Genomic DNA, 14,267 nt, shown 5'->3' on the forward strand with positions numbered 1-14,267 from the left:
GTCCAGTTCTGGGCCCCTCAATTCAAGAGGATGTTGAGATGCTGGAAGGTGTCCAGGGAAGGGCAACAAGGCTGGGGGTGTTTAGCCTAGAGAGGAGGCTCAGGGCAGAGCTCATTGCTGTCTACAACTCCCTGAAGGGAGGCTGTAACCAGGTGGGGTTGGGCTCTTCTGCCAGGCAAGCAGCAACAGAAGAAGGGGACACAGTCTCAAGTTGTGGCAGGGCAGGTCTAGGCTGGATGTTAGGAGGAAGTTGTTGGCAGAGAGAGTGATTGGCATTGGAATGGGCTGCCCAGGGAGGTGGTGGAGTCACTGTCCCTGGAGGTGTTGAAGCCAAGCCTGGATGAGCCACTTAGTGCCATGGTCTGGTTGACTGGATAGGGCTGGGTGCTAGGTTGGACTGGCTGAGCTTGGAGGTCTCTTCCAACCTGCCTGATTCCATGATTCTATGACAGAGCCCTGAGCAACCTGATCTAGTTGAGGATGTCCCTGCTTACTGCAGAGGTGGTTGGACTAAATGACCTTCAGAGGTGACTTCCAACCCAAAGCATTCTATGATTCTGGATTTTTCTCTAGTCTGACTAAACTGTGACAGATGCCAGCACTTAAGAGTTTTGGAACTTTCTGGAAAAGACATTTTATTTTTATAGCCACAGCATTTGTGCAAGGAGAACTGCATTTTGTTTGTGCTAAAGCACAGGTAGGCTTCTACTGAAATGCAGGAAGTACCTTGAAGGTAAACTGATAACAATGTAGGAGTTCTCTTTACTTCAGCAGCAGTAAGTCACATGCTGTCAGTGACAGTGAAAAAGATGGTATTTCCCCACATGAAATGAAGTATTCATGGCAAAATAAATGTGGCACATAGATAGGTGTGCAAAAAAATATGACCAACAACTAGAGACTCCCCCCAAAAAAAGCCAAAACTGAGCTTTACACAAGGGGAGCAGCATTGCAAGGTCAGTATTGCCAACAAGGACCAAGGTAAGTGGCATAAGATCAAAAATTAAAATGGAATGACATACTAAAGAGGAAACAAGGCAAACTGGGAAGGCAGGAGAAGGAAAAGGACTCCAGATTGGTTCAAGCTGTGCATTTACTGGGGTGCTCTCCTAACTAGTGGCAATTATAAGGAGTGCAGGATGCAGTCAGGGTTGGCCCACGACACAGATTTCTGCACTAATACTAAGCTGAGCTCCACTGTGGGCTTATCAGCTCAGTCTGGACCAATATGAAGTTGCTTGAGCTGGCCAGGTTTACTTTACAGCATCTTCTCCTTCTAGGATGCCTCTATTTCTACACTCAGTCTCACTGAAGCCAGCTCAGGGCTCCCTGTGCCTAGGGTAATCCCTCTGCCACGTTCCTATAGGAGTTTCTCCTCCTAAAGAAATTTAGGCCTTGCACTTAATTCCTTTCAGCCTCCTTTGAAACTGTTTCTTTGGGTTTCTACCCCTTTTGTTTTCTACCATCAGTATGCCTTATTCATTTGAGGGTATTCCCAAATGCATGCCTCTGTCAGTCAAAACAAACCCACAACTCAAACCAAAAACAAATGCCAGCATCTGGCTCTCTGCAGAGCAAGTAAACTGGCACTGGAGTTTATAAAATCACGTCATTATTCTATGGTTTTGTAAAGTAAAACATGCAACAGAGCACATGAATTGGTTATTGCTGACCAAAGTAAGGAGTGGGTAAGTTGTGTGACACATCACTGGGTGTTAACTGCCTGATTCACACTTCAGTGCAGCACAGTTAGCAATTATCATGTAAAGTTCTTGCTTGAAGAGCAACTGCAGAAAACTTTGAAGCTTTGCTGCCCTCCTGTTACCTGAGGGATCTTGTCCATCAGCCGACAATGTAGCAGCACTTTTACTCCTAGCTAAAGAGGCCTGTGTGGGGGCGAGGAGGCGACTGATTACGCTACTGTCCAGAGGACTGAGCTGGGAGCGACGAGCTAAACGGTGAGAACAAATCAAAAAAGGATCCAAGATGAAGTCATATCATGAAAAAAAAAAAGGCAAGCAGTACAAAGCAAAGGCAGTCTGTGAGCATTAATGCAAACTGTAACAGTTTTGGAAGGAAAATACAGGAGTTGAGGCAAGGGAAATTCCAGTTACAAGCAGAGAAGGGTTAAACATTGCAGTCTCTTATGTTGCACTTCTTGTCCTTGGCTTGCTTAATACTGATCATTTTCATGTGCAAAGACTGGCATGCATACAACAGAGATGAAAGCTGAAGCTGGTCAAAGCATGAACAATTTTTGACCCAGCTCTTCAGAGCTGCACTCTTTAGACTGCAGATAAGGCTGTTCTGACATAATAAACAGAAGACTTGCAAGACAAAGCCAGTGGTGATCAGCAACCATCACTTGCATATAACAAATTCACAAGGACAGCACTCATCACTCTCCCATACAAAAGTAGAACAGCATTTCCACTGCTGGCAACAGCTGCTAAAAAGGAAAGTTTGAAAACTGTTAAAGGGGTAAAAAACATGTTAGAAAAGTTGCTGGTCTTCAGGGTTAGGAAGAGTTCCTAGAAAAGGGGGATTTGTAACCTAGTGGGGAATGCACAGACCAAAAGAGACTAAAGTAAGAATTGGTTTCCTCCTTCATCTGCATGCACAAAGTTTAAGCCAGCAGCAGGAACAGAATAGTTGCTTTGAAACTGAGTAAAAGAGAGAGAGTTTAAAAAGCAGAGAGATTTAACTAAGAAGTGAACATACACTAACAATTTCACTCTGTCTTACATTTAAACCTAGCAGCTTTCCAGTAAGTCTCTCAAGCAGAGAGACAATTTGCTATCTACTTTACAAGGCCACTTAAAGTCCTTCTTACAGGATTTCCTTTTTGTCCAAAGGGAGAAATCTACTCTTTACAATTTCAGCTTTAGCACTGGATGCCTAGAAGGCCATTAAAAAGGCCTAAACAATTAAGAACCAAGGAAAGCAGTGAAAATAATCCTATCCAAGCTTGACTGTGAACAGCTTTACAAAGACATACTCAGCTTTATGAAACAACCACCTGTTTTTTCTTCCTTTTTCACTTTTTCTAGGTCTGGAGAGGATTGGGGTTTACTACTCATTCTACTCAAAGATGTGCTCCTCTTCTTTTCTGTTCCTCCTAGAGACCAAGCGTAAGGAAGATTAATTTTAACAAGGTATTTATATATATCATATCATATCATCTCCTAAACTGCCCTTCCCATGCTTTACTTCTGCTTAACCCACCAATCTATCATCACAAAACACTATTTCCTCATGAGCTAAAGGTTTGCCTAGTCTTCTGCCCACCCTCCCACTTTCCAGAGGCTGGTTTACAGACCATTACCCACCAGCTGGCACTGCAAGGTCTGTAATATTTATGCCACAGTGCATTCAATGAAAACATGAGTGAAAATATCTTGTCATGAAACTGAGATATGGTTTATACTCAAGGTGAAATCTCCCATTTTCTGCCTCCCAAGTCTCAAACCCCAACTGGCTTCTAGCACCTTTCTGTTCCACCTGTGAACCTTTGAGTGCTGACTGCTGAGAATGCAGAGGAACTTTGTTATTCAGCCTGTTTAATGAGGCACTTCTCTTTGCGGTACCTAGAAGTGAAAGTGCATGGATTAATCACACTGAAAACAGCCTGCAAGTCCCCTCCAACATCTGCTCCACTTCCCTGAGATACAGCAGAGGAATTAACTCACTGTATAGCATGAATCCTTCAGAAGCAGGAAAGTTGGATCAGGGAAGAATTACTCTACAGAAAGCATTCTTCTATTGCTGTAAGCTACTGATCAGAGCAGCAGGGTGTCAGCAGATTTCTTGTCTGACCTACTGAGGCTATCCTTGCACCCCTTTTAGGTAAGTAAAATATCTTTTTAGGAAAGATAATTCACTTTGAAGCCACTGCTCACAATCTGAGCAACTGCTTAGGTAAGTAGGAGTGTGCTCAGAACTCACACTGAACACAGCTGACAAAATACTCCACTGATCCAAGGACAAGCATTTCCCTCTCACTTCTGCATTCTGCTCCTCCACCTTCCCAGGCACATGAGCATGGCAGAAGCAATCTGGTGAATTCTGTGACTGTATTGTGTGCTGTCTCAATTTAGCTATGTTTTACCAAGCAGCAAGTTCTTCTTGAGTGCCAAATAAAGAGCAAAGAATCACTTCAACTTGCTTTGGTGACCTAAACCATTCAGTCGACCTCTACATCCTGACCACATGGATCAGTCATGTCCACATTTATTGTAGTTTAGGCCACTCCAGAGTTTTTCCTCCAAAGTGAACAAGGACTCATCAATTATTTCAAGGGATGACAGCAAATTTGAGAGCAATCCCAATTAGTTAATTAGTAACTTCCTGCATACTTAATTTGTACTTTACAACCCTGTGTCTGAGTCATAGTCAGAGCTGAACCCTGCAGCCACCTTATATATGAATTTCATTTAAAATCACAAGCAGTCTCCAGTGACTCAAAGCCCCTGCAGCTATGCCAGTGTAGATATCTTCACTGCTAGGCATGCAGTGTAGGAGCACAGCTTTTTCTGCTGCATCATCTTCCAACAGGAACCCACAAAATCCGTGTTAATTGTGTCCACATCAGGGAATCTTCTAGCATGGCTCATCTGACTGACGGCTGCAGACTGCCAAAACACTGCAGCAGAGACAGAGTTGAAGCTGTTTTCATATTAAACAGCTCTTAGCTTAATGCTTTTTATCATTAGGAGAAGTGTGTCCAGCAGATCAAAGAAGCATCTCATCCCCCTCTACTCTGCCCTGCTGAGACCTCATCTTGAATACTGCCTTCAGTTTTGGGCTCCCCAATTTAAGAAGGACAGGGATCTGCTGGAGAGGGTCCAGTGGAGGGCTAGGAGGATGATGAGGGGACTGGAGGGCATGGCTGATGAGGAGAGGCTGAGGGACTTGGGGCTGTTTAGTCTGGAGAAGACTTAGAGGGGATTTGATAAACGTTTCTAAGTACCTGAGGGCTGCCAGGAGTGGGGGACAGGCTCTGCTCACTGCTCCCTGGGATAGGACAAGGAGCAATGGGTGTAAATTACAGCAAAAGAGGTTCTGCCTCAACACAAGGGGGAACTTCTTTCTTGTAAGGGTCCCAGAGCACTGGCACAGGCTGCCCAGAGAGGTTGTGGAGTCTCCTTCTCTGGAGCCTTTCAAGGCCTGTCTGGATGTGTTCCTGTGTGATCTGTGTTAGATAGGATTGTTCTGCTCTGGCAGGGAGGTGGGACTCTATCTCCCCTAATATCCTGTGATATGGGAAAAAAGAAACCCAAACCAACACACTTGGGATACAGGCAGGCTGCCATGAAAGACTGGGAAGATCTCAGGTTAAAACAAGCTCATGCAACTAATTTTCAGTTTTCTGAACAAGTAGATTAAGACAATTCCTTGTTTATGAATTTGGAGAAGGCAGATAGCCATCGTTTACAGAATTAATTGGATGGGGCAGAGGGGAGACTCAGATGAGCAGATTAACCAGAGAGTGGCTGTCACCTTGTTAAAATTAGCTGTGTGGTGCACGTTTTAAACAGGACACACTGCAGATTGGAGCTTCGCCTGCCTCTAAGTTGCAGTTTAAAATGAGACTTGAAGACAGAGAAATAGATAAAATTAAAATAAATAGTTGCTTTCCAGGCCATTTCCACTCCTTAGTAATCAATGGCATAGTAAGCAACTGGGAATGCTTGCAACCAGAACTGTGGAGTTTAACCCTCAGTGTCAGTATCAAGATGCCATGAATTTACTGGGCTAGGAAATAGTGTCTGAGCTGCAGGTTATGGCTACAACCATGCTAGAACTCCAAATCAAACCCACACAATCTCCTCCCACATGTCAGGATTTTTCATGCATCCTTCTCTGTATTAATTAAAGGATAATTCCAATATTCAAATGTGTGTCTATAGAGCACAGGAGTGATGCAACAGAAAGATGTTACAATTGAGCTGATTTTTTCCCTTCCCACAGGCAATCAAATGACTGAAGCTATCCCCAACAAGGCAAACTATTTTTTGGGTACCATTTCTATTTTGCTGAATTTTTAGGGTGATTTAAGGCATGCAGACCCCATAAAGATGATGGGAAGTGAGTTGTGAATTGATCATCCACCAAGATTTGACTTTAGTAAGACCATTGCAGGGACCAGAAGTAAAAAACCAGCCACGTTTACCGTTGCTCTTCTCCTCTAACAGAGATCACAGCCACTGGGTCAAAGCCCTGAACAGTCAAGCCAACAAACTGCACAAAATGTATTTGAGATCAAAACATGAAGAGAGTTATACAACGAGGGAGGAAGAGGAGTATCATTGCCCCTCTTGTCTCCCCCTTCCCAGCTACCAGGGAAGCAGTAAGCTGCTATCAGCATGAGGCACAAAGACTCACCTCGATCGGAAGCGTTGAGGAGCGCTGCAGACGATGATAACCGTTTGGTCATGACAGCTTCTGTCTGCTTGAGGTTTGCTGTGGAGGTGGACCTCTTGCTGCCTGGGGAAAGAAGTGCTTACTTTAGAATCCATCTTCACACTTGAGCAAGCACCTTTCACACACTGCTGCAAGCTGACTTTTGGAAGCATTGCATCCTGAAAGCTATTTCCAGTTTCGCTTCATGAGAACAAGACCTAGAAATGGTTTTGTTTGGTTTTGGTGTTTAACCTAACAAGACCTAGAAATGGTTTTGTTTGGTTTTGGTGTTTAACCTAACAAGACCTAGAAATGGTTTTGTTTGGTTTTGGTGTTTAACCTAACAAGACCTAGAAATGGTTTTGTTTGGTTTTGATGTTTAACCTAACAAGACCTAGAAATGGTTTTGTTTGGTTTTGATGTTTAACCTAACAAGACCTAGAAATGGTTTTGTTTGGTTTGGTGTTTAACCTAACAAGACCTAGAAATGGTTTTGTTTGGTTTTGGTGTTTAACCTAACAAGACCTAGAAATGGTTTTGTTTGGTTTGGTGTTTAACCTAACAAGACCTAGAAATGGTTTTGTTTGGTTTGGTTTTTAACCTAACAAGACCAAGAAATGGTTTTGTTTGGTTTGTTTTGGTTTTTAACCCAATGAGATATAGAAATGGTTCTGTTTGGTTTGCTACCTTTGAACAGACTTGGTACTATTAACAGCAGCTGGAAGGTGCACAGAAAAGGCACTGAGATTAGTGCAGTAATGCCAAGGTTTGCACATGTCTAAGTGATTTAAGTATCTAAGTGGAGATGCTGGAGTGTGTCCAGCGCAGGGCCAGGAGGATGCTCAGAGGCTGCAGCAGCTCTGCTGTGAGCACAGACTGAAAGAGTTAGGGCTGTGCAGTCTGGAGCAGAGGAGGATTCCAGGCGACCTTCTTGTGGCCTTCCAGGATCTGAAGGGGAGCTACAAAAAAGCTGGGGAGGGACTTCTGAGGCTCTCAGGGAGTGCCAGGACTGAGGGGAATGGAGCAAAGCTGGAGGTGGGGAGAGTCAGGCTGGATGTGAGGAGGAAGCTGTTCAGCATGTGAGTGGTGAGAGGCTGGAATGGGTTGCCCAGGGAGGTGGTTGAGGCCCCATGGCTGGAGGTGTTTAAGGCCAGGCTGGCTGAGGCTGTGTGCAGCCTGCTCTAGGGCAGGGTGTCCCTGGGCATGGCAGGGGGGTTGGAACTGGCTGCTCCTTGTGGTCCCTTCCAACCCTGCCTGATTCTATGAAATCTCTACCAGGAGATTCCTCTCTTCTCAGCAAACTTCCCCCTTTATACTAAGTGTGGTGCTCATGGTCTGGGGACCACACCTGGAGCCAATTCAGCTCAGCTGTCCTGACTGACTCAGAGCTGCTGCCTGCAGCCCATGGCTGGCTGGAATTCTGCCCCAGCAAAACCAGGACACCATGGGGAGCAAGGCACTGTACATAGTGCCTTGTGATTCTATGATTTTCCCATGCTAGGAGCACATTGCTTAAAGACATCTACTGAAGGTGTGTGTTGTGACCAGACTGGTAACAGAGAAAGAACCATAGAATTGTTTTGGTTGGAAAAGACCTTTCTGATCATCAAGTCCAACCATTATCTAATTCTAAAACTTAAAAAGCAATCATTTCTTTCTTCATTATTTCCACATAGTTTGTCCCAACAGTTTTTCAATCAGTAATTAATAAAAAACCAAAACCCCAAACATGCTTCTGGGGGAAAGGGAAGAAATAATTCCCATTTCTGATGATTTCCCAAGTGTTGCTTGTAACTATTTGAGAAAATCCCAATTTTTCCTCTAGAAATTGCTCTAGAAATGTCTTTTTTCCCCATTTTCAAGCCAGTCTTTCATGTTTCCTATCAATTTTAAGACTCTTCTGAAATAGAACTGCTACAAGAGGCATTAAGCTTTTCTTTTTCTATGTGTATACACACAGACATTCATATACACATAAAAAAACCTCAATCAGTCACATATCACAGAAGTTGGTTCCTACAAGCCAGATAAATACCTGCTTTTTCAGTTCCAATAATGAACTTTCAGGATGAATATTGCTTCAGAGTGTGAAAGCTTTGGGGAAAAAAACATCTACCTGTTTCTAGGGAAACTCCAATCAGTAGAAATCAGTAATGAACACAAAGTGGTGCAGACCAGAAAGCTAAACACAAGGAATTCTAGACACTGAACACAAGTTATCCCTTTTGCTGGCATGTTGGACAGCAAAGGTGATTAACATGAACCCATTAGTGCATAAGTATCAAAGGAAAAAGCAGCACTACTCACCACACAGGCAGCATCTTTTCCCTTTAGCCAGCGTGTCACAGCAAGAGCCAGGACAAAAAGATCCCTACAGACAGCCCTGCCTCTGCATCATACTTTTGACCCATGCACTCAACCCAGGCACCCTGCAAAACCATGTCAAGTTGAAAAGCAGATTTTGGAGCTGAAGCTCCAAAGTCACAGAAGTATTTTGATTGGAAAAGACCTCCAAGATCACCAAGTCCAACTGTGGACCTAACACCACCACGGTCATTAAACCATGTCCCCAAGTGCCATGTCCACATGTTTCTTGAACACCTCTAGGGATGGAGACTCCATCACCTCTCTGGGCAGCTTGTTCCAGTGCAGCCCACACCAGCCTCACTCCAACCCTCCAACCTCCTTCTAGGTAGCAATGAGGTCTCCTCTCAGCCTCCTCTTTTTCAGGCTAAACAATCCCAGCTCTCTCAGCCCTTCCTCCTAAGACCTGCTCTCAAAAGCCCTCACCAATTTCCTCACAGGGCAAGAGTGAGACAGGGGAATCTACAGTTAATAAACTAAGATGTGAGCTTAGCAGATACTTTCCCAACGTTGTAATAATAAGAGAGAAGCATTTTATGAATGAAGTCTCTGTACTGGGCTAACTAAAACAGCATTGAGAGGTTTCATACACAAACATCAAGAAGCTCAGAAGTCATCTAGTTGGGCTTGTTGGAAGGTGAAGACTACCCTCTAGTGTCTGCTCTTCAAAAGCTCCTGCCTGACCTCAACTACGCAAGTCTAAGACCTCCAAACATCACAGAGATGCTTCACACGAATTTCTTTTGGTTCAAACTAGGACTTCAGCACTCTGTGATGGAGTCTGTCCCCGACTGAGGCACAGAGGACAACAAAATCTGGCCTTGAGAAAAACTGCACTGAGCAAAGTAATTCTTTGCCAGCAAACGTGCAAGTTCTGGAGGTGCTGGGTAAAGAGACAAGGGATGAAATCTGCACAAGAAGACTCCAAAAAGTACAGGGCTCAGAAAACAAACAACAAAACAGCAAAAAACAACCCTCCAAAAAACCCTCAGAGAATAGAATCATAGAATCAACCAGGTTGGAAGAGACCTCCAAGATCATCCAGTCCAACCTAGCACCCAGCCCCATCATACAATAGAGTTTGGGTTGGAAAGATCATCCAGCTCCAACCCTCTGCTATGAGCAGGGACACACTCCACTACACCAGGCTGTTCAAGGCCCTTGTCCAACCTGGCTTTGAACACCTCCTGAGATGGGACATCCACAACCTCCCTGGGCAACCTGTTCCAGTGCCTCACCATCTCACTCTAAAGAATTTCTTCCTGATCTCCAATCTAAATCTCCTCCCTTCCAGTTTCAAACCATTGCCTCTTCTTGTCCTAGCACTACAAGTCCTTGTAAAAAGTTACTCCTCAGCTTTCTTCTAGTCCCTTATAGAATCACAGAATGGTTTAGGTTGGAAGTGACCTCAAGGATCAGCCAGTTCCAAGCCCCTGCTATAGGCAGGGAGAACTCCTACTAGAACAGGCTGCTCAAGGCCTCATCCAACCTGGCCTTGAACACCTCCAGGGAGGTTGTGGAGCACAGAAGCACCCAATGTGATCAAAGATCACATTGGGTGCTTCTGTGCTCCACAACCTCCCTAGGCAACCTGTGCCAGTGTCTCACCTCCCTCACTGCAAACAACCCTTTCCTAACATCTACCTTGAATCTCCCCTCTGCCAGGTTAAACCCATTTCCCCCTTGTCCTGTCATTACAAGGCCTTGTCAATAGTCCCTCCCCAGCCTTCCTGTAGCCCCCTTCAGATACTGGAAGGCCACTATAAGGTCTCCTCAAAGCCTTCTCTTCTCCAGGCTGCAGAGTCCCAACTCTCACAGCCTGGCCTCATAGCAGAGCTGCTGCAGCCCTCTGAGCATCTTTATAGCCCTCCTTTGGACTCACTTCAACAGTTCCATGTCCTTCTTGGGGCAGGGGGGGCTCCAGAAATGTACCCACATTGAGGTACAGAAAGTCTCTAGTTCTCTGAGAGTAGCAGTGAGGGCATGAGCTGATATCTCAACTGATGGCTTGACAGAGCAGATGTAACTGGTGAAAGGTATTCACACAGACACTTCAGGATCTTAAGAGCTCAATGGTTTGTTTTTTTAATAATGAATTTGACCATAAATGCTCAGATGGCCTCAGCTTTTCTTCTACCTTACCTACAGGAACAGCTACTGCAAACTTTAAAGCTTTGGACAATTCACTAGGATAAAAAAAATCAGCTTTAAGAGACAGACAGGACATTCTTAAGTAAGTTCATCTGGTCATGGGGGTACTTACAAAGTGCCTTTTGAAGAAAGAACTCCTTTTTTGTTATTTTGGAAGGGTAATTAGAATCCTTGCATCAAGGGATTTGAAATGCAAGAAGCACACACCACAAAACATAGAACTCTATAATGGTTTGGGTTGGAAGAGACTTTAAAGATCATCTGGTGAGATATCAAGCATCTGTCTGTTTTTTAATGGAAGAGGGAAAGCAAACTGCAGCAGCAAAGCCAAAGAAAGCACACAACTGCCATGAAGGAAGAGCTGGAAGTGGGAAAGGAGCTGGGAAACACAGGATCTTAAGAAAATCACTACTGAGAGAGCAGCTCTCAGTCAGAGCTTCTCACAGAGTTTGACTGAGAGAGGGTGCTGCAGCACTGTCTGGCTGAGGCTGGATAAAATTAGACTCTGTAAAATAAGATTCTCTGTCTCTCACTTCTTTCCAAACTTCTACTAGGGCAAGGAGGTTCTTTATTTAGAAAGGAGAGACTCTGGCAGCTCAATTTCTATTCTAATAGTACATCTTCACTACACAGATCATAGAATCACAGAATTAACCAGGTTGGAAGAGACCTCCAAGCTCAGCCAGTCCAACCTAGCACCCAGCCCTGCCCAACCAACCAGACCATGGCACTAAGTGCCCCAGCCAGGCTTGGCTTCCACACCTCCAGCCACAGAGACTCCACCACCTCCCTGGGCAGCCCATTCCAATGCCAATCACTCTCTCTAGCAGGAACTTCCTAACAACATCCAGCCTAGACCTGCCCTGGCACAGCTGGGTTGGCCAGGGCTGGGTGCTAGGTTGGACTAGATGAGCTTGGAGGTCTGTTCCAACCTGCTTGATGCTTTCTGAAACAAGTAAGGCAGATGGGATTTCCTAGTTTCAAGGTTAAATGGCATTTATGAATGTGGAATAATTCAGCTATCCAAGGAACACAGGTTGAGTAGGTAAAACAATCCAAACAGGCTAATTTTGGACAAAATTAGGGATTTGAGACCCTGGAATGGGTTGCCCAGGAAGGCGACTGAGGCCCCATTCCTGGTGGTGCTTAAGGCCAGGCTGTCTGAGGCTGTGTGCAGCCTGCTCTAGGGTAGGGTGTCCCTGCCCATGGCAGGGGGGTTGGAACTGGCTGATCTTGTGGTCCCCTCCAACCCTGACTGATTCTATGATTTCTGCTGTGCAGAGAAAGGGAGGAGAGAGGTTAAATGCAACACACATGCTTCTAGTGTTGGCAGAATCAGCCACAGTAGTTAAATCATCCTCAGCTGGACTCTGATTGCATTTTCAAGTCTCCTGCTGTCAGCATTTGGAGACAGCTGTATTGAATTAGTAATGCTGGGAGCATGCACTGCTTTTCAGAACTCAGACTGAGCTGAGTCTCAGCTGAGAGCTGTCATCTTCAAGATAATTTTGCTTATTAAGCTTATGTATCAGTGAACCAAAGTATTTCTTTCCAGTCTGTGTACTGGAAAGTGCTAGAAATCTAATGAAAAGATATTCAATGAGCCAGCAGTGTGCACTTGCAGCCCAGAAAGCCAAGCAGAGCCTGGGCTGCAGCAGCAGAAGTGTGGCCAGCAGGGCCAGGGAGGGGATTCTCCCCCTCTGCTGTGCTCTGCTGAGACCCCACCTGGAGTCCTGCATCCAGTTCTGGAGCCCCCATTACAAGAGGGCTGTGGAGATGCTGGAGAGTGTCCAGCGCAGGGCCAGGAGGATGCTGAGAGGGCTGCAGCAGCTCTGCTGTGAGGACAGACTGAAAGAGTTGGGGCTGTGCAGGCTGGAGCAGAGGAGGCTCCCAGGTGACCTTCTTGTGGCCTTCCAGGGTCTGAAGGGGGCTACAAAAAAGCTGGGGAGGGACTTTTGAGGCACTCAGGGAGTGACAGGACTGAGGGGAATGGAGCAAAGCTGGAGGCGGGGAGGGTCAGATTGGATGTGAGGAGGAAGTTGTTGAGCATGAGAGTGGTGAGAGGCTGGAATGGGTTGCCCAGGAAGGTGGTTGAGGCCCCATGGCTGGAGGTGTTTGAGGCCAGGCTGGCTGAGGCTGTGTGCAGCCTGCTCTAGGGCAGGGTGTCCCTGGGCATGGCAGGGGGGTTGGAACTGGCTGATCCTTGTGGTCCCTTCCAACCCTGACAGATTCTATGACCCAATATATAAAATTAGGGTTAACTGATTTGGACAGATCTGATTTTTCAAAAATCCTTTGTGGGAAAAGTATCAAACTGCACCAAGAAGCCAGTCCCTTTTCAAAGCCTCAAGAAAATATCACTTAATTTTGCAAATGTTACCTCAATTGCTGGTAAACCAAAGCAAAACCAGAGGAAGCCCTACCATGTATGTCCTGCAAAGTGGAGAACAATGAAAGGATTCAGAACTGCCCTTTAAAACAAAACCCAAAGCTTTGAATAGTGAACTGATTTCTATTCAAATATATGCCACTGAGAAATTCTCTTCTGCTCTCCCCACTCTGTATCTTTAAAAATTAAAGTGCCCATACCCTTGCCCTGAAAAGTCCCTCAGGGTACCATGACTTCAGCTGTGGTTTAATTAGCTGAGAGGGATAGTTAAAAACATAGTGGAGAAACAGTGGCTGAGAGCAGCCAGGCAGAAAGGGACCTGGAGGTACTGGTGGATAGTAGGCTGAAGAGGAGGCAACAGGGTGCCCAGGTGGGCAGCAGAGCCAATGGCATCCTGGCCTGGATCAAGAGCAGTGTGGGCGGCAGGACAAGGGAGGTTCTTGTGCCCCTGTGCTCAGCACTGCTCAGGCCACCCCTGGAGTGCTGTGTCCAGTTCTGGGCTGCTGAACTGAAGAGAGATGTTGAGATGCTGGAAGGTGTCCAGAGAAGGGCAGCAAGGCTGAGGAGGGGCCTGGAGCACAGCCCTGTGAGGAGAGCTGGGGGTGTGCAGCCTGCAGAAGAGGAGGCTCAGGGCAGACCTCATTGCTCTCTACAGCTCCCTGCAGGGAGGCTGTAGCCAGGTGGGGTTGGTCTCTTCTGCCAGACAACCAGCAACAGAACAAAGGGACAGAGTCTCAAGTTGTGCCAGGGGAGGTCTAGGCTGGATGTTGTTGCCACAGAGAGTGATTGGCATTGGAATAGGCTGCCCAGGGAGGTGGTGGAGTGGCTGTGCCTGGAGGTGTTGAAGCCAAGCCTGGCTGGGGCACTTAGTGCCATGGTCTGGTTGATTGGCAAGGGCTGGGTGCTAGGTTGGATTGGCTGAGCTTGGAGGTCTCTTCCAACCTGCTTGATTCTATGACAG

The 14,267-nt window shown here is 45.9% G+C and overlaps 1 protein-coding gene across 9 annotated transcripts in view; it reads right to left on the bottom strand.

Annotated features, from left to right (window-relative positions):
- Window positions 1-14,267, bottom strand: part of MAP7D3 (MAP7 domain containing 3) — a 68,445-nt gene that overhangs the window by 24,146 nt on the left and 30,032 nt on the right. For 5 of the 9 annotated variants that reach the window (XM_064159141.1, XM_064159139.1, XM_064159137.1 and 2 more), the window contains 4 exons: window positions 6,385-6,486; window positions 3,489-3,587; window positions 3,020-3,118; window positions 1,826-1,951 (listed from right to left, as the gene is read on the bottom strand). In XM_064159141.1, the coding sequence (XP_064015211.1) occupies window positions 1,826-1,951; window positions 3,020-3,118; window positions 3,489-3,587; window positions 6,385-6,486 (426 nt within the window). The remainder of the gene's footprint in view (window positions 1-1,825; window positions 1,952-3,019; window positions 3,119-3,488; window positions 3,588-6,384; window positions 6,487-14,267) is intronic. The other 4 variants (XM_064159146.1, XM_064159144.1, XM_064159142.1 and 1 more) reach the window with 3 other exon arrangements.

This window comes from Pogoniulus pusillus, chromosome 19 (assembly GCF_015220805.1).
Source record: "Pogoniulus pusillus isolate bPogPus1 chromosome 19, bPogPus1.pri, whole genome shotgun sequence".
In the NCBI taxonomy this organism is placed as follows: Eukaryota; Metazoa; Chordata; class Aves; order Piciformes; family Lybiidae; genus Pogoniulus; species Pogoniulus pusillus.